Here is a 20,280-nt window from a genome sequence, read left to right as displayed (position 1 = left end):
CCTCACCTCCACTGCCCAATGACGATTTGAGGGTAGGTGAGGAGGAGAGCGCGAACTGGGGTTGCCTCCCAGTGAGGGATTGAGGAGGGGTAAGAGGGGAAGGAGAGCTGCCACCAGCTCCTGGTGAGGGATTTGGGGATGTGCGTGTGGAAGGACAGCCTGAGCTTCGTCTGCATCACGGTGAGGGATTTGGGGAGGATGGGGGGAGAGTCTGAGCCCAAGTGGCAGGGCTCAGGTTGTCAGTGCCCCACATTGTCAGTTAAATCCGTGCAAGTGCTCCTGATGAGGATGCGCGCCACCGACAGAAAGAGCATAGTGTAGACATTAAAAATCAGATTACACCTCTACCCCGATGTAATGCGACCTAATATAACATGGGTTCACATACAATGCGATAAAGCTCTGACATGCTGCCCTGAGCAGCATGTTAAGGGTGCTGGGCTGGGCCGGGGCAGAGGGGTTGGATAAGGGGCAGAGGGTCTCGGGGGCTCCCCCCGTCCCCCCACAGGGTCTGGGAGGCAGGAACTGTGGGGGGGCACTTTTGGGGGCCCCGTAGTCCCAGAGTGGCCCGGGGGATTAGGAGGAGGCTGGGAGCAGCCCACTCCGCTTCCCTCGACCCAGCCGCGTCTCTCGGGGGAGGGGATTTGGGGGAAGGGATCCCCCCCGCACTCACCGGCAGTGGCAGAAGTGGAGCAGCCTGGAGCGGAGCAGCTCGGCCCCAGCCTGCTCCACTCCGCCTGCTTCCTGCCGCAGGGGTGTGTGGATAGGGGTCGGAGCAGTCAGGGAGCGGGGGGGTTTGGTGGGGTCCTGGGGATGATTAGGGACGGGGGTCTCTGGGGGGGGCGGTCAGGGAACAAGGAACAGGGGGGCCAAAGCGAGTTCGATATAACGCAGTCTCACCTATGATGCGGTGAGATTTTTTTGTCTCCCGAGGACCGCATTATATCGGGGTAGAGGTGTAATTATTCTGGTGGCTGTATGTCGAGTTAATTTATGTTGACTTAATTTTGTAGTGAAGATATGTCCTCACCGTTCTCCACAGCATATTGAAATAGCTGCTCGATGGATATACTGGTAGATCAGACAACTATTTAGTGGTCTGTATGTTGCATCATGGAAGAGGATGGAAGCATTGCTGTTAACAAAATGACGTAACACAGTTTGACACGGTTTCCGTGGAAAGGTTTATAATTTAAGAAAAAACATACGTGGGCTCATTTAGTATCTTTCTGACAAAAGTGAAAGAATTCATTACTGAAAGGGACAGCCTTATGTACCTTATTGTCTAATAGAAGAATTAGAAGTGCTTAAAACAGTGAAATGAGACATATGCTCAGAAATTCAGAGTGAGCTCTTTGCCTAAGATGTATATCTTGCATGATTGCTTTAAAAATTCCTAAGAGGTTTTAAGAGCTGCTGCACTCTCATCTTCCTTTGGTCATTAACATCTCTTTAAAAAAAAATCTTATCTTCTGCACCAATGTGCAATACCAAATTAACCTTACTGTCTCATCCATTTTCTAATGTCCCAATCCTGCGCACTACTTTTCTCAGATGGAGTTTTGTACTGTCTTGCTTTTTGGAAATCTTCATATAAAACTGTCATTTGTGGTAGGTGAAGTTCTAGAAATCAGGAAGCAGCAGCAAAGTGTGTGCTCGATTAGCATTCTGATCATAGTAGAGGAGAGAGAGAGTTTGTATTGGAACATGTTACTCATTTGCTAGCTTTCCTGAGTGCCTGATCTTTTATAGGAGGCCAATTGTTGAAGCTGCAGAAATCATTTTCTCAACTATTATAAATATTTCCTTTTAGATTTTAAAAGCTCCGCGGAGTCCTCTCAAGGACCTTGGGAGTGGGAATGAATTCACTCAGGTAGGGATTAACCCTTTACTTGTCAATATTTTTTAACGACTGCAATCTGTTCTGAACAAGTGTCATTGATTGAGTCACCTCACTGGCATGGCTGCACATGTAGAAACTCTTGTTATAACTGCTCAAGAATATGAATGCTTCAGTTGCTAAAATTCTGTGGACTTCCTGTAACATTTATCTGATATTTTGTAGGCTAACTAAAGTGTTTATTCCAGTCAGTTTTTTATTTTTTTGTGTTTGCCTTAGCAAAAGCAAACTTATTTAAAGTAAAAGGAGAGGGAAGAGAGCAATGATTAACAAATTAGTAGATATTACTTGCTTTTGTTACAGTCCATAAGACTTAGAGTTTTAAGGCTGATTAATGTTTATAGACTATTATAGCAGTTAAAATGATTTTACATATGAAAAGCTAAAATTAACTTGTTAAAAACTAGGCAGCAAACTCTCTATTTAAGGTAAAGGTTAACAAACATTAATATTTTCATTTTATACAGAGTAACTTTTAGTACATGATTTAGTTCAAGTAAACGTCTGCCACCCCATAGTACATGTGGACGTAGTCCCAGCTGCTCTGCAAGTTTGTAATACATTCCTTTAAATCTGTGCTCTAGGGTATACATGGACTTTGCTGTTCATTACACTATGATAAATATGGATGTGGAATATTTAACTTACTCACCAGAAGGAGTTTGCTGTGTACATGTGGTTTTCATTGATCACAGAATTTAAATTTTCAATTGTTTGCTTGTCCCATTTTTCCCTGAGGAGTACAAGAAAGATATACAGGATGCTGATATTTGACCTTTGAGCTTTTGAAAGTGGTTAGTTAATTTCTGTGTCTTTCTTTTATGGTCTATTGACTTAATCACTATCTTGGCCATTTTTCTTCAACTCCTCTATTCAAAACACTCCTATCTGCCCCACAGTCTGTCCTGTATCATGAGAGTAGGGTTTTCAACTTGTGGTCCGAGGGCTCCTGGGGGTCTTCAGACTATGTCGAAGAGGTCTGCAAAAGGTTTTTGTTACCATAGAACAGTGGTTTTCAACCTGTGGTCCATGAGCCTCTGTGGGTCCACAGACTGTCTAAGATTTCCAGAGGGGGTACTTGCCTCCATTTGAAATTTTTTAGAAGTCTGCAAATGAAAAAGGCCAAGGCACAGAGGCACTATTGATCAGGCTGTTTATCTTCATATTTGCTCAGTGGCAAGAGCAATCACAATGAGTCTTAATGAATGTCACTCAGCATATGTTACTGTAAGTGAACAAAAGGTGGATGTTTTCCAACAGTATATGCAAATAAGGCCTGAGATACTTACATACAGTACATATGCCAAATCTGGTTCAAGTGTGAAGAACAGCTCACAATCCACCATGTAAGGGATCTTCCCAACAGCAGATGTCTCCTTAAAATATCAAGGTTTTTGTTAAGAGAGATGTTGATCAATGTAACTCCATCATTTCTTAGCAGTTTGACTTTACCCACAATTGCTCACGTTGCTGGCATTGTTTATGATTTTTGAAATGCATTTAGAAGAATTCCATGGAATTAGTCTTGTTGCAGGTATATAATTTGGACCCTGTCATGTAAGTCTTCTGTATATTTCCTTAAATAAGTGATACTCAACCTTGCTGAGATTCAGAGCCGCTGGATCTGTGAATGGAGTCAGAGAGCCGTAGAGCTGTGAAGTCCTAACGTTCCATTGCACTGTTTACCTTGTGAGTGTCATCATAGTGATGCAATACAAACAGTGCTATTGCAAGACACTGTGCTGTGGTTATTTTGTGATTCTTTGAAACATCTCTCCTCACAGTAGTGAGAATGGTGAATCTTTTTCTTCCCATCTTTCTTGGCAGGGCTGAGAGCAATTCTGTAAATCTCTTGCTCAGCACCATATGCATTTTCTAGTGTGTCAGGCAGTATGAGAAACACTCCCGGTCAGTAGTGCTCTCCTTACTGTGTCTGAGAGAGAACTGATTTGTGAGAGGAAGACTCCACAATAGCTGCTTGCTCTAGGGTGGGGATCTGTAGGTTAGGGAAAGGGAAGTCTGAGAAAAGCTGCAGATGGAATTACTGTTCTTCTAGATAAATTATGCCTGGCTATATTGAAATCTGAAACTGTGTATCAGGCATCTCACATTAGCATAGAGAATAGTTAGTGTAGAAGATGTACTTTAAGGGCTGCATCCTTACGTCTAATTGGTTCTCTACTACATAACTTTGTGAACTCCAGTTTTTGTGCTCTGCTGAGCTGTTAAAGATGATAGTAAATGCATTCCATTTGTTGTGCGCCCATCTTCTCCAAGGAATGGTTTGCTGGTTTATATGGAATAAGATTAACAGTCACCTGTAAATCATATTGTTGTGTCCTCTCTATATCTTTAGGATTATGACACTGAGAAGCGTCGGAAGAACTCTCGCCGTGTCAGCTTTGCAGATACCATAAAGTAAGTTTAATCTGAAGGTTGCTGATCTACAGATTGTTTATGTATAAATGTACATCCCAGGCAGTGAGCTGGTGGCCAGTGAAACTGATAGGTTTGCATAAATGCATGAGAATTCAAGTGAAGGAACTGAATATTATTGGTGGCAGGAGAAAATAGAAAGTCAGAGACCTCAGGAATTTGAAGAGATCCTTAACCCATTCTTCTGCCTGTCTCGAAAAGAAGGCAAAAGGGAAGATTTTATAACTAGAATGTTTTGGTTGTGTCATTGATTCACTTCGTGGCTTTCATTTTAAGTCTAATAAAGATAATTTCCCATGGGAAGTTGGAGGTAAGTTCAGGAAGTTCTTGTCTTTCTGAGCACTTGTGTTCAGGTATTTTGTAGAACATACAATATAGAGAGGGGCTGAAATCAAAACTGATTTTTTTTTTTTTAACTTGGTTTTAAACAGAGCACCCTTTGCTCCAGTAGAGATAATTTTGTGTAGCTTATAAAAATGTCTATTCTGTTCTTTGTTTCAGGGTTTTCCAGACAGATCTTCAAACTAATGTGGTAGAGCCAGAAAATACAGGTAAAAATTTCTTTCTCTTTCAATTACAGGGTCTACAGATCTGTTGGCCAGTGGGTTTTCAGCATGCATGCAGCTACATAAGCAGAACTAGACCTGTCAGTCACTGATAGGGTAGGGCGGGGCCAACTGTCAGTGACTGACAGGTCTGATTCAGTCTATGTAGCTGCATGCAGGCTGAGAGAGCCTATTAGTTAACAGCTCTGTAGATCATGTAACTAAGAGGAAACTTTTGATCAAAATAAACGTTCCTATTCTATATACACCTCTACCCCGATATAACATGACCCAATATAACACGAATTCAGATATAACATGATAAAGCAGTGCTCTGGGGGGTGGGGCTGCACGCTCTGGCAGATCAGTGTGTGTCTGGCTCCGACATGCTGCTCTGAGCAGCGTGTTAAGGGTGCTGGGCCGGGGCAGAGGGTCTTGGGGGGGTGGTCCGGGATAAGGAGCGGAGGGTTGGATGGTTCTGGGGGTGGGGCGGTCGGGTGACGGGGAACGGGGGTGTTGGATAGGGTGTGGAGTCCCCGGGGGCTTGTCAGGGGGCGGGTGTGGATAAGGGTCGGGGCAGTCGGGGGGCGGGGGTTGGATGGGTCAGTCAGGGGGCAGGAAGTGACTATTAATAATGGAAATGCTCGAGGCCAAAGCAAGTTCGATATAGCGCAGTTTCACCTATAACGTGGTAAGATTTTTTTGGCTCCTGAGGACCGCGTTATATCGGGGTAGAGGTGTATTTAGCATTCAATTTCTACAGACCCTGCAGAATATCCTTCTATCTATTCCCAGCTTCCAAAAGTTTGTGTAGCAAGTACCTGAAAAGAGTTAACAGAACGTCAAGCTGTTCTGTTCTTCTGGTTTTCCGACTGTGAGAGGGCACATCAAAAGTCAGGAAGAGTAGAACCTTTTTCCTGCAGTTAATTCCTATCTCTGAATGTCTTGATGTCACTGCTCCTTTTGTTGATTTAATATTTATATTCTCATTTTATTTTTAGAGAGAGCAGCAAATATAAGGAATCAAATCCTATTTAACCAGTAAGTTTGGAAAATTGTTTTTTTGCACACCTTAAGAGCTATGCTCTGAGGGGGGGAAATTCCTTACATGACACAACTATCAAAATTAATGTTTCTCTCAAAAACAAAATTAAGCATGGCATACTGTTTTATTTTAAAAATTAGTTTAAGGGGTTTAGCTTGGTTATGGAAATGATAATCTTGAAGAAAGCACATGTTCAGTTCAGCCACTCAGAATAATACGGCTGTATGGGTCATGGTATTTGCCACTAGTCATCGCTCCCAAAGAATCTAGAACAGGTTCTTCTTCAAGCTTTCTGCTGCTAGTGATGCTTAGTTTTATGAAGGGAGTAGAAGTCTTTGGAAAATAACAAAGCCTAGATTTTTCCGAAAGATTTTTAAAGGATGAACAGAAATAAGACCTGCATGTTTCAAAGACTTCCACTCCCTATGCAGCATTGAGGTACCACAGTGGTGGTATTTGCACTTCAAAAACAAATTAATGGGACAGGGAAGATAGTTTGTATCATTCTATACTAGATAAAAATATTCTGAACATGTTAGCTCTTTGAGGTGAACCCTACTGAGTTTACTAATTCATGCTAAAAATACACCTCTTTTCATAGTGAAGACAAGCCCATGGAATCTGTGCTCTAAGGCCTTGTCTAAATGAGGGGGAATGGTGGTGGTTAAAAAAAAATTAGTGTGATTTTGATTAAAGTGTTTAAAACATATTGATGCACCTCATTAATGTAGAGTTTGATGCCTTTAAAACATTTTAGTTGGTGAGGGAGGAGCTTAGGGTTGGCCACGAACAGCTAACATTTTTAAAGGAGTCAAGCCCTGTCTAGGTACTAACATGCTTTAAACCAACCATCTTCCCACTTCTCTCCCACCCCCCACATTTTTCCTTCATCATGCTAAAGTCTATCTGTCCTGAAAGACCAGTAAAGGACACCAAAAGGAGAGGGCGTCAGAAGTCACACTGAGAGCAGAACAAGGTGTTTACCTGATACTCCCCTTTTCCTTAGATGGAATTACTGGAGCCTTTTAGTTTACAGAAGATTGAACTCAAACTGCCTTATAGCCCATTGGGAGCAGAAGGGGATAACCTAAAGCAAAAGGTCTGGGTTTAGAATAAGGAATTAATTTTAGCCCTTCTCTCTTCCTCAGTGGCAAGTAATAATTCACCAGTATGCAAAATATTTGGGACGGGCAGTATCTTCTTGACATGTAATGTTGCAATAATTTCTTGGGTTAAGGACTCTCTTCAGTGTTATTGGACTGCAACTTTGTATCTTACAAATCTACTCACAGCATCTGTTACCTGCTGTTCAATACCCGAACACTGTTCCAAGCCTAATGCTCACTTCTTGCTATATTACCGAAATGAGAGCTCTGTGTTTTGAAATCTTTTAGTAAACTGTTTATGTAAAACTACTTTTTTTTAGAAATGAAGGGTCTGAAACTGTTCAGTGCGAGATTACTGGTAAGTTTAAAAATAGATTTCTTTATTAACAAGTTACTTTTGTCCAAAACTACTTATTGTGATAAAGGATGTGAGCAGTCCTGGAACAATCTGTCTGTTAATGAAGAGAACTGTTGTGTAACTGGGGTTTTTGCCCCATAACTGCTTGGCAAGCATTCTGCTGTTGGACCTCAGCTACTTCCTCACAAGAGACTGATGAAAACTTATTTTAGGGTATATTTGTCTTAGTCGGCTGTATTTGTGTTCTATCCACACTCAGTTACTGATACATGTAGAGTAAGTTCACAGATCCCCATTTCCTATGATCCCGAACTCAATGGATGCAATACTTTTTTCTCTTAAAAGGGATGGACACTTTGCTTCATGCCCCAATCCAGACACCGGTGCAGCAGACTGAGGTATGTGAATACGTTCACTCTTTCATGCTAAGAATATTTGGGTCCAAAAATCTATTACTTCCTACACAAATGAATGCAAGAGGCCTAACCAACAAAGATGAAAATACAACTTAAAATGTAAATGAGTTACTGAACAAACAGGATCTTTGTTCATAATTCTCTTGGGAAGAGAAAAATGTTCAGACTTTCTTCCAAGTATTTCCCCCCAATCTGATGAATATCAAACTGTGATACTGCAGGCTTCTACTTTAAAGTAGCTTGCTAATTTCAGCATTAGAGAGAGCTTCTCCATTATTTCTAGTTGTGATCTCAGGGTATGCAGAAAAGACTTTTGTGCCAACCGCCTTTTCATAGCTGGGAGAGCTCTCCCATGCTTTTCTCATCTAGTGATATTCCTTTAAAGATGGAGGTAAGAATAGATACATTATCCCTATGGCCACTGCAACGTTCCAGAAAGATAATAAACGGTTGGTGTTTGAGCATGTCTCTGTAGTTTTCCCTACTGACTCAGGCAGTGAAAAATCCAACCTTGCAGCTAATATTTTTGTAATCCTGGTCATGTAAATCATTGAGCTTGTGTGTTCTTACACTTCACTCATGCATCCTGGGAGCATGTAATCCAGTGTTGTGGAACATGCTCGTGATTCTTTTTTTTTTCCAGGCAGGCATTTGCCAAGATACTTGCTGCTGTTGCAATGCCCTTTGGCTTTTTCTAGACTAGGATTTAAAGATGTTATCTAATACAAGCTAATTAAAATGTTCTAAAGTCTAGTGTAGACAAGGCAGTATATACCTTAACACAGGGATCTCAAACTCAAATCACAGCTGTTTGGCGGCGGGAAGCACTGGAAGGTAGGTGGAGGAGCGGGGCGGGGGGTGAGGGGAGCTTGGCTGCCTATGGCGGCCCGCAGGAAATAACTCCACGGGCAACGTGTTTGAGACCCCTGCCTTAACACATGCAAAACTGGTCAAGTTAAAGCCTAGGCTCCTGATCATTTTAGAAAAGCCCAAACAGGTCATGCTGCTTCAAGCATACTGCTTATTGCTTGTATTGCATAAAAGAATTGTACTTTAAATAAAGTGTATAGAATATTTTCCTTTGATCTACGCTTTATAAAATATGAGGACCCTGGTCAATTGTGGATCATTATTGGTCAATTTTCTTTCACTATGTTAGATTGGTTGAGCCTGTCTAAATCTTTTCTTCATTCTCGTCTTGGTTGTGGGAAAAAGAATTGTATAACTTCCAGATCCCATTGCTTACATGAGCATACATATGCCAGCAACAAGGGAGGGCTTTTGATTGCAGCCAGGAAGAAAGGATTAGGCCACAACATATAACTGGAAAGAAAAATGGAACATTTTTGATCCATAAGTGACCCAACTTTATGAATAAGGATCAGTGATCCAGCTATAATCTAAGCAAGATAGATCCAACATATCAGAAGTTTATATATCGCTGTAAAGTTCTGAAGTAAACTCTTACTCTAAAATGTTACATAGCATTATGCTGTAATTATGGAGCCCTGTCTCTTTCCTTGAAGGTGTGTAAGCTTTCATTTTTAGCTAAAGCTGTGTCTATTTACTGCTCACCTAGAAGGTCAGATACAAGTGATAGTCTGTATTTTTAAATAAAACTGGCCTTTAGGCCACTTTAACTGAGCCGTGTATTAAGCAGAATAATTGGTTTAGCGCTTCTTGTATATGTCAGTAACTGTCATTTCCTGTTCTTTATTAGTGGCATGATACAGACAACAATCAAACAAATAGAAACGACAGAACACTTATCTTTTTGGATGAAAATGAAATGGATATGACAGCTAGTCACACTGCAGTGATCACACGTAACCTTAAAAGCAATGAAGAAATTGACAAACCTAGGAAAATAGACATCAAATCATTTTTAGCTGGGTTAACATCTAAAAATGAAGGGCCAGAAATGAACAAGGAATTTCGTTTTTTTCTGTGATCCTACAGAGGCAAATTATACATGTTCGTCTCTTCAACAGAAGCCAGACTTTGAGCCAGTAAAGAAAATAGATTTCAGTGAATTCTTGACAAGTCTGAAGTCAAGTGAAATGTTTGCCAACCCCACTCTTGAAGGACCTGACAAGGAGAACCTGTTTTTTGTCCCTTCACAACTTCCAGAAACTAGTACATTTTCTCCCGTGGAGTGTGTATATTCCCTTGCACAAGAGAACACCAGCAATGTGACTAGAATCTTCAGTGGACGAGATGATGGGATGGATATTACAAAGTGTCATGTATCTAACATTAATACCATGTTCCCCAATACTTGTGAGGCCGTATCAAAGCAATTAGAATGTGGTGATGTAACTGTGGCTTGTGGAGATATGGATATGACTGCCAGCCAAACTGTAAAAATGTCCCTCTCCAAAAATAACACATTCAACACTGAGAAACAAAGTCAGACCATCAGAATGGATTTATCATCCAGTTTTGTTGCTGACCAATCTAGATTAAAGACATCATCTAACCATCAATTGATTGTTCCACAGGACCCCCAAAGGTATGTTGAAAAGAAAACTGTAAGTGTAGAAGATGAGGAAGGTATTACTCGAAGCCATACTATCTTGATAGACAATCACAAAGCATCACAAACCTCTAATCAAGGTTGCAGAACAAAGACTGTGGTTCCTGGATGTGTTTCTTTTGAGCCCGTCTTCCATGGTGATAAAACCATTGTCTTTTCCAGTTGTAATGATATGGAAGTTACTGGGAATTGTACATTTGTAAACTATAATGAAACTTCCAAGGAAATTGGCAAGTCTTATTATGAAGCTTTTCAAAAACCAGGAAATGCCATCTCTTTGCTAATGGAAAAAACAGTTTCAAGAGATGATGACATGGACATTACAAAATGTCAAATAACTTCAGATAATCAAGTTCTCAGGCAATGTAAAAACAATGCACATACAATATCTTCTGTGCCAGATAACGGAAGTGAAAAAGGGATCCAAAATCACAGAGCTGCTTCTGAGACTCTGGGTCTAAATTCAAGTGCAAATCCTGGTTCTTGGACTTCTAAGGGCACATTTCAACACAGCACAGTGACCCCTCTGCTCGTTTCACGGCCAGGTGACAAAACAATAGTCTTCTCAGGGGACGATGTGGGCTTGACTAGAAGTTATATTGCCAAGGATGTCGAAAAGGGCATTGCAAGTCAACTTCCCCCTGTCTCTGCTGGTATGTCCACCTCTGTGAAATTCAAACCTCAAATTTTTGGTAACAAATCTAGCTCTTCTAATTTAAATGAGCAGGAAGAAATGGAAATAACTAAATGTCATGCTTCAGTCATTGACCATCAAAACACTAGAATAACTAAAAGCCAACAACAAATGCAGCCTAAAACTATTCCAGGAGAGAACTGGAACAACGAAGTGAATGAAGCTGTAAGTCTTCTTCTAAACCTTGACAAGGAAATGGGTGATCACATAGATATTAAAAGAAGCCATCCCAATCCCAAAACCATTATTTTTTCATCACAAGAGCAAGAGATGGAAGTCACTAAAAGCCACACCATTGCTAGCAACAACTGTGTGCTGAAACCTTTGCAAAGACAAAACTGTGAAATATCTCAACAATTGAGGAGAAGCCTAGTCAACCCTTCACTTGCCTATACTAACAACAAAACTGTTTTTCCAGATAATCAAAGTATGGATATAACCAGAAATCATACTGCTGTTCTTGACTTTGCTCCTATTCTAGTAGCACAAGAATATGAGAGTACACATACTCAGAACAATGTAATATCTAAACCACAACAACTACAAAATAAGACCCTCTTATTTTCTGATGGTTCTGATATAGATATTACTAGAAGTCAGACTGCGGCAATAGAATGTGGGAGTCTCGGAATGAACTCAAATCAAAAGAATGACACTCCTGGAAATAACCAAATTCCAGCCCTTGCTGCTCCAAGATTTGCTTTCACTTCTGGTGATGAGACCCTTCCCTCTGATATTAAAGGAAATGTGCATTTTGGGAAGACAGCAGGAATACACATTGACTCAAAAAATTCTGAATTGCAACAGCAAAGCCATACTATGGCAGCATTAAACAAGGTACTGTCAAACACTGCAAATTCTGAGAGACTTTCTTCAACTAGTAAAGCAGCTTCACTTTCTTCAAAACAGGACTTCATTAAAACAGCCAGAACATCGATGCAGGATACAAAAAATTCACAGATGGCTTCTCTTTTGGAAAAGTCAGTTGTGTTTTTCTCTGAAGAAAATATGGATTTGACTGGTAGCTGTGTAGTAAATGTTCCTGATACAGTTTTAACGGAAAGAAAAGATACTTTATTTCTAAAGAAAAAGGACTTGACCTCATGCCCTACCATTATAGCTGCAGATAGTGTGCAGCAACCAGGATGTCACCAGTGCCCCTTGATATACGGCAAGAAGACGTTAAGCAACAATGGCTTAAAGCCATTGTCTCTTTCAAATGAGAAGACTGTCATATTTTCAGTGGATGATGATATGGAGATGACTAAAAGTCACACCATGGCATCAGACAATAAAATTTACCTACAAGGCGAGAGTTCAAGTAATGTAATACCCTTAATTCCTGCAGATAAAACTGTTGTATTTACATACAATGATGACATGGAAATAACTAGACCCAACACTGTTGTAATTGATAAACCTATGGAAAAGGCTGCATCCCAGACTGTGCCAGAACTAGGTAAAGGGACTGGAAGGAAAAGTCTGATTGGATCAACTAGTGAAAAGACTGTTGTGTTTTCACTGGGTGGTGAGAATGACATGGAGATCACAAAGAGCCATATAGCAGCAATAAACAGTGAAATTGCCTCACAAGGTGAGAGAGCACCTCAAACCCAGTCTGTAGTTCATGGAGATAAAATGGTGTTTATGTTTAATCAGGATGATTTGGAAATAACTGAATCTCACACTATTGATAAAACTATGGAAAGGGTCATGCATGTGGATAGATTAAAACTGGATAAATGGGTTGGACAGGAAGCTTTTTCAAATAGCAAAACAGTTGTGTTTGCGATGGGTGATGACATGGAGACCACTAAAATCCATACAGTGTCCTCAGATGATGATATTGCCCTACAAGGTGGGCAAACCACCCACGTTGGTCCTGTACTTCCTGTTAATGAAACCATTGTGTTTACATGTAACCAGGATAAGATGGATATCACTGCATCTCACACTGTTGCTATTAATAGTAATAATCTTAAAGGATCTGAGAACCAAGAAGTGTCAAGTAAAAACCACCAGCAGCAGAATTTATGTAGAACATCGGCCCCTACATGTGGAGAGAAAATGTATTTTATGCATGTAGAAGATTTGGATAAGGGATGCCACTCAGATTTTAGGGACAAACATGGCCTGGATTTCCCTGCTTTATCAGTTTTAGTATTTCCCTATAAAAAGGAAGAAACAGATACACTCAAAATCCACAATGTTGCCACGGAAAAGTGCATTGGTCCTGTCACTCTGCCACTTCCTGAAGTCACTTTGGATATTGTTCAGGAACCACAGAATGTTATTAACCTTTCCAAGGGCAACTCAAGTTCTGTATACTGCCAGGATCTGAAAAAACAAGTAAAACTTAAATCAAAGAGAGTGTCTTTCAAGCTTCCAGAGAACCAGATAGAATCCTCGACTTACAAGATTGAAAGTCAAAGAAAAGAAGTTGCTGAGAATAGCCTCTTGGATTGTGATGGAGAAAATGATAATGGTGTGTCTCAGGTTCAAATTCCAGTCCAGCAGTCTCACTTATTTAAGGAGATCACTGATAGTTTGAACAGGGGTGCAGTTAATATGTTGGATACTGGTAGTATAGACTTGAAAGATGATCCAGGGAAGTTGACTTCATCTAGACATGAACGCAGATCCACAGAGTTAGACATTGATGGAGCAGACACTGTTATGCTTTCTTACAAAGAGACTAAGGAAAATGAGGGAGTGTCTGCTGAATGGGAAAAACTTACAAAAGATTCCCAAAAAGACTCTGAACAGATTAAGCAATTCTCCCAAGTCAATGACATTCCTGCAGAACAAGTAGATCCCAGCCTTGTGTCTGAATTATCAGGTATTGTTAACATTTGTTCAAGGCTGAAAAATTGTAGAAGGAAGTCAGAAGTTGTCCCATTCTCTCAAACTGCTGCTGTCTCTAATCTTGCTGACAATTTTCCCAAATTGGCAACACAGCCAGAAGATCCTTTGAGCTTAGGAAAAGATGTTGAAAAGGAGTCCATTAATGCATTTTATATCAAAGAAGAGGAAAATATATATTTTGAAACTGGAGATGCACCCTTAGACACAACACATACAGATAAATGTCAAGTGAGAAAGCTACCCCTAGGTATCTTCTTGCCTAAATTGCCAAACAAAAGAAATTCCACTGTTCCAAGTGTAGAAGACCTCAATGCCAAATCAGTGGGTGGAGCAGAAGCTCAGGTTCCAGAAATAAATTTAGTCACCAGCAAAACCTCTGACAACATTTATCCCATTGGAAGGCAGATCTTGAGCCCTTCTCAGTATATAGATGAGGAATTGCTTCCTACATGCCCAGAGGAAATGGATTCAGTTGAGATTATAAATTATGAGCCCCTTGATGGAACCTGTAAAGAGATAAATAAAAAAGAGATCTTTCACAATAAAAGCTGTCCATTAGAGGAGCAAGAAACTTGCAACAACCAGAAGAGAGCTTGGGAACAAGAGGAAGAGGAACTCCAGAAAGGAAAGAAGATCAAGAGGGCTGAGAGCTGGGATGGAGATACCACAACAGAACAGCGGGTGAGCCTAATTACTCAGTAATCAGAATGTGGTCAACTGTCCCAGGGCTTTGATTTCATTCTGCCTAAATTAATGGAGTGTGAATTTAAAAGTTTTAGTGTAGTCTTTACTCCTTGGGTTTCTCTCAGTCACCAGTTCATTAATGATCATGGTTCTCTGCCTTTCCCCACTATCTTTCCTATCTCTTGCCAGAGCTACAAAATAAATTGATGTGTGGAACTCACTTCTGAAGTGAGAGGAATTTGGAACAACAGAGTACTGATTTTCATGCCAGTTTTAAAGCACCCGCCCTTAATAGTTTCATGCTAATTCTTTCTTTGACATGTGTTCATAGTCATCAGACCATTTGACAAGGTCACATTGCTTCGTTTGCTTTCCCCTACAGACCCAAACTTAGCAACCCTTGTACTGCTAGTAAGAAAGATGGAGCAGGATGTTGTTAATACTTAGAATTATGACCTGTTCTCTAGGAGAATATTTAATTTCATCCCTGCCAAATGCACAGGCAACCTTAATTCTAGCATTTTTCAGTGCTTGAATTTGCACCCTTAATAATGTTCTTTGTGTGTAATAGAGATTTAACTTAAACTGATTCCTTATCCTGTCTTAAATTGAATTGGAGGTGTCCACACAGGGTTTTGCACAGATTTAATTAAATCTGTTTAAAATCATACCTTGAGTTAAACCACTGTGCAACTTTGAATGAAAACAAGGAATAAGATATTGTCCTTGTCCTGAATAGCTTTAGCTGAGATAAGGCTCAACAAGGGAGGGACAAACAGCAGGAAGAAGGGATAGGGAGAACAAGGATAACAATAGTGAGGTCATGTGGTTATATAGACTAGTCATGAGTCATGCCTTTGTTTGGCTCTTTGTAATCCCTTAGCTTTTTCTATTTCTTTATTTGTAATTCCTTTGCCCTACTTCTATTTTTATAACTTTGCCTGGCTCTTTTCTAAAATTATATTTTTTAATTCCTTAAACTATTTCTATAATGAGAGCAGGTGGGAGGTATGAAACAGAGCAGACAAACAGCAAAATAGTTCGCATTAGCAACTGCATACAAAACAAGAGGCAACTGACTGGTTGTCCTTGGAGCAGTGACGTTCTGGAGTGGAACTGAACTGGGCTTTTACTTCACAAAGAGTGGTGAGAATGTCCAAAAGCTGGAAAGGTGATTGCAGTCCCACCTGCCAGAAGAGCTGGGAGTTAGACAGGTGGCTGGTATGGCCTTATAGTGGGATGCCCTACTATTTAGTATATATAAATAGGGCCCTATCAAATTCTGGGCCATGAAAAATGCATCATGGACCATGAAATCTGGTCTTTTGTGTGCTTTTACCCTATATTATACAGATTTCATGCGGGAGACCAGCGTTTCTCAAATTGGGGGTCCTGATCCAAAAGGGAGTTGCAGGGGGGTCACAGTATTGCCAACCTTACTTCTGTGTTGCGCTCAGTCAGCAGCCGCCACTCTCCAGCTGCCCAGCTCTGAAGGCCCAGCTCTGCAGGCAGCAGCGCAGAAGTAAAGGTGGCAATACCATACCATGCCATCCTTACTTTTGCGCTGCTGCTGGCAGTGGATCTGCCTTCAGATTTGGGCTCCCGGCCAGCAGGCACTGCTTTCCAGCTGCCCAGCTCTGAAGGCACAGAAGTAAGGGTAGCAGTACTGCAACCCCCCTACAATAACCTTGCGACCCCCTACCCCCCTCACACACACTTCCTTTTTGGGTCAAGACTCGTATAATTCCAACATCATGAAATTTCAGATTTAAATAGCTGAAAGCATGAAATTTATTATTTTTAAAATCATATGATTGTGAAATTGACCAAAATGGACCGTGAATTTGGTAGGGCCCTACATATAAATATGCAGAAGCTAAACATGATTTGCTATTGAAAGTAACAATGTAGCTGTTGTATAGCAAGTGTCCTAATAAATATCTGTTTGTTTGATTTCAGGCTACCTCCAGTATCATTTTATCTCATACCCAAGTAGAAACTCATGAGGGTGAAAATCCTCCAAGTCTATCAGCTAAAAGCCTGGAGAGGAGCAACTCTAGCAACAGCAGCAGTCTGGATTCTCTTAAAGCTGACACAGATCTTAGTAGTAAGACTCTCTTGGCAGTATTCACCTAAAACTGTTAACTTATTTCGGTTTTAATCAGCTCAGTCGATAAGGTTCTCTTACCAGCATTTATTTTCTCTGGGGATGTTGCAGGTCATGTAAGCGCTGTATGGTAATATGTATTAATCTTTTTCAGTTAAGATAGCTCTTCGATTCTGTGGATGAGTACAAATTGTAATGGCATTTTTCCTAAGAAGTGATTTAGAAAAAGCAGACTCTTGTTACCAGTTGAAGGAAGGCCTGCAATAATATTTCTCTGTCCTCACCAGAAATGGTGGTTGTATTCATAATAGAGAGGCTCAGGAGTCACAGATCAATTGAGATGATACAAGTGAGAGTAATGTAATGTATAACAGAGAACTGAAGAAAATATAGCTAAGTTTATTTCATTTGATTATTCAGACAAATAAGAATTGAAAGTTGGAAATATACTTTGAACTGAAAATCAAATTAAAATGTAATTTAAAAACAAAAACAGCCTTGAAATTTGAGAAAGGTGGACTTAAGGTTCATAAGCAACTTAACTCTGATCCCATAACCCTTTTCACCACAGCCTAATAAGTCATGTGAATAATATTCGAATGGTATTAGGATATATTTCTAAACATTAGAAACTTCATATCATTAACTACTAATGAACTTTCCTATTACCTCAAATTTCCCCAACGGTATTTCTTTGGCTGCTAAGCCCTTGTCTACACTGTAAACTTACGTCAGTATAACTACATTACTGAGGGCTGTGGAAAATCCACAGCCCTGAGCAACACAGTTATACCGGCCTAACTCCCAGTGTAGACAGCGCTATGTCAACGGGAGGGCTTCTCCTGTCAACATAACTACTGCCTCTCAGGGAAGTGGAGTACCTATGCCGATGAGAGAAGCTCTGCTTTTGGCATAGGTAGTGTCTTCACTAAGCCCTAAAGTGGTGCATCTGCATCGCTGTAGTACCGTATGTGTAGACAAGTTCTGAGTAAGCAAGGCAGAAAAAGCATTGTTCATATGGTGTGAAGGTCAAACTCTGAATTGTATAAAAATTGTTCTTATAATCTGAACTGGTATGGACCTACAGTCATGACTTCATAAAGTTTTATTTTTGAACTGCAGCAATCTCCTTTCTCTCTAGTGCAGCGAAGCAGTCAGATGGAGACTCAGCTTCTCATGGACAGTATTTGCGAACAGAATTTATTTGAGGTATGTAGGTATCTAAAAGGCCATTAATTTTTTTCCTAATAAGATATATTATCTGTCTTCTCTTTAGATACTCTTTTGCATGCACTCTTGCTAATGAGCATACTCTAATTATTGATGTGTACACTTTATTCACTCTGTAGAAATTTCAGGATGGTGTTATCACAGTAGGGGAGTTTTTTACGCTTCTCCAGGTCCATATTCTAATTCAGAAGCCCCGGCAGAGTCATCTTCCAGCCAATGTGAGTATCTAACCTCTCAAACGCATACTCATCACTGCCACTTAAAATGTATTTATTTCAATTATTTTATAGAATCTGACTAAAGACAGCTAAAGAAGTTGAGTTGTAAAGATCTTTGTTACCAGGCTCACAGACTAACCAGCCTCCTTCCCTTTCCCCCAGTTTACTTCTGAATAAATCTGGACAGTTTATTTTCCAGCCCTGTAGATCAGAGCACTTCAGAATTATTACACACGAAGGACTTATCTACATGAACACTTAGTTTGTGGCATGCCAGGGTGTGAATCTACCCCTGCTAGCCTGCTGCGCACTAAGTATCTGTGTGGGCCCTTCTAACGTGCACTAGTAGTTCTTTTGTATGCACTGATCTACTCCCGTATCCTGTACTCTGCTTTGAAACTGGCTTTGTAAATATATTCTGTAGTGCAGCTTCTAATTGGTAAAATGGCAATGGTTACATTGGGGCTGGTCTAATAGTCCAATTTCTGTTTCTGATTTCTTTCTTATGCCAATAGGAACTGCTCGTTGTGCCAGAGATGATGCACACAGCACTCCTGGAAAGTGGGAACATTTAGCTTCTTATAACAGCAATCTCTGTCTAGCTTAGGAGTAGCTTAGGGTTAGGGTGGTGCAGGGGTGATGGGCATAGGAGGGAGATAAAGGTGCTCTCTGGCTGCCCAGCCAATGCTTTGGCAGGTCATCCTCCGCAGCCCTCTAGAGCAGTGGTCTCCAAACTTCTTGGCTCGCACACCCCCAGAGTGATGGAAGAAGACCAGAAGACCGGCCGCAGGGGAACACCAGCCGTGGACGTGCAGAGCTGCTGCCGAAGAAAAAAACTGTGGAGCGCCGTCCGGCGGCGCTATTGCTGCCGCGCACCCCCTGGGATCATCTCGTGCACCCCAGTTTGGAGACCACTGCCCTAGAGGACTGGGGGGGGTGGGGAGCAACGATAGCAGGTGCTCCATGACTCTATCAGTTTCCCCAGATGGGCGCAGGAGGGGGTGCAAGGGTTAGGGGTAAAGGGGGCACAGTACAGGGGATAGGAGTGATGGGGGGAGTGCAGGGTCTAGGGGTGTAGAAGGTTGGTGCAGGGGTTACGGGCACAGATGGGGGTGAAGTTGCTCTTCAGCTGCCTAGCCAGTGCTTAATTTGTGCTGTATCAGGTCAGGTGGAGAGGGAAGCAGCTGCTTCTGCAAAATAAGTCAATATGGCTTCCTGACTTACTTTGCAGAAGTAGCTGCCTCCCTCCCCAATTGATTTGATATGACAATGATGTTGGGAGAGGTTTCCTAAATTGTTTGGCTGCTTAAACTGTGGTGATCGGAGCATGGGCGAGTTTGCTACCTGTCTTGATCTATCACCTCCCTTTTCTCTGTACATGTTGGGAGAGGGAATATAGGGTCTGGAAGATGTGGAAGTAGCCTCATAGGCTATGAGCTGAAGATAGCTGCTTCCCTGCCTTTGAGATCCTATATTTAGAGCTCTGCATGGATACAAAATTTGTATCCGCATCTGATCCACAAAAATGGACCATGGATATCTGCATCCGCATCCACAGATGCGTATATCCGCTGATATAAAGCGGTTATACATGGATTTGCAGACTCTAACCATTTTACTAGTGAATGAACAGTCAACAAAACCAGAAGCTTCCTTCATCCATCCTTGAGTCAAGTTAGAACAGCCTACGTAAATTTTTGTCTATGAATAAAATTTTCAAAAGCATCCAGTGACTTAAGCACTTAGGAGTCTGATTGAAAGTCAGTTGGACTTGGTCTTCTAAGTCACATGGGTGCTTTTGAAAATTGTAGCCTTCATGTTTTACTCTACCAGTTTTCCTGAACTGTAACCTGTCTACAGATACTCTAGGACTGGCCTTTAAGAATAAAAATAATACTTGGCACTCATGTAGCATGCTTCATCCCTAGATCTCAAAGTGCTTCACAAAGGTGAGTAAATTTGAGGTACAGAAGTGATGTGACTTACCTTAAGATGCATAGTAAATTTTGGTACAGGATGGAATATAATTCAGCACTTCTAACTCCTAGTGCTGTGCCCTTTCCACTAGGCCATGCTGCCAGCCATAGGAACTTTCTCTCCAATAAAATTTCTGCTAAATAACTATCTTGATCCTGGAACT

At 41.0% G+C, this 20,280-nt stretch overlaps 1 protein-coding gene across 1 annotated transcript in view; it reads left to right on the top strand.

Annotated features, from left to right (window-relative positions):
* The window catches only part of KNL1 (kinetochore scaffold 1), a 46,758-nt gene that overhangs the window by 6,232 nt on the left and 20,246 nt on the right, over positions 1-20,280 (top strand). Inside the window, 11 exon segments of the mRNA XM_043549071.1 lie at positions 1,814-1,873; positions 4,257-4,318; positions 4,838-4,887; positions 5,883-5,922; positions 7,353-7,390; positions 7,736-7,788; positions 9,527-9,745; positions 9,747-14,582; positions 16,545-16,692; positions 17,834-17,901; positions 18,042-18,140. Of these exon segments, the coding sequence (XP_043405006.1) occupies positions 1,814-1,873; positions 4,257-4,318; positions 4,838-4,887; positions 5,883-5,922; positions 7,353-7,390; positions 7,736-7,788; positions 9,527-9,745; positions 9,747-14,582; positions 16,545-16,692; positions 17,834-17,901; positions 18,042-18,140 (5,673 nt within the window).

The sequence above is a fragment of the Chelonia mydas genome, chromosome 6 (assembly GCF_015237465.2).
Source record: "Chelonia mydas isolate rCheMyd1 chromosome 6, rCheMyd1.pri.v2, whole genome shotgun sequence".
Lineage (NCBI taxonomy): Eukaryota > Metazoa > Chordata > Testudines > Cheloniidae > Chelonia > Chelonia mydas.
The sequence above is the reverse complement of the archived record's forward strand: the minus strand, read 5'-3'. Positions and strand labels throughout refer to the sequence as shown.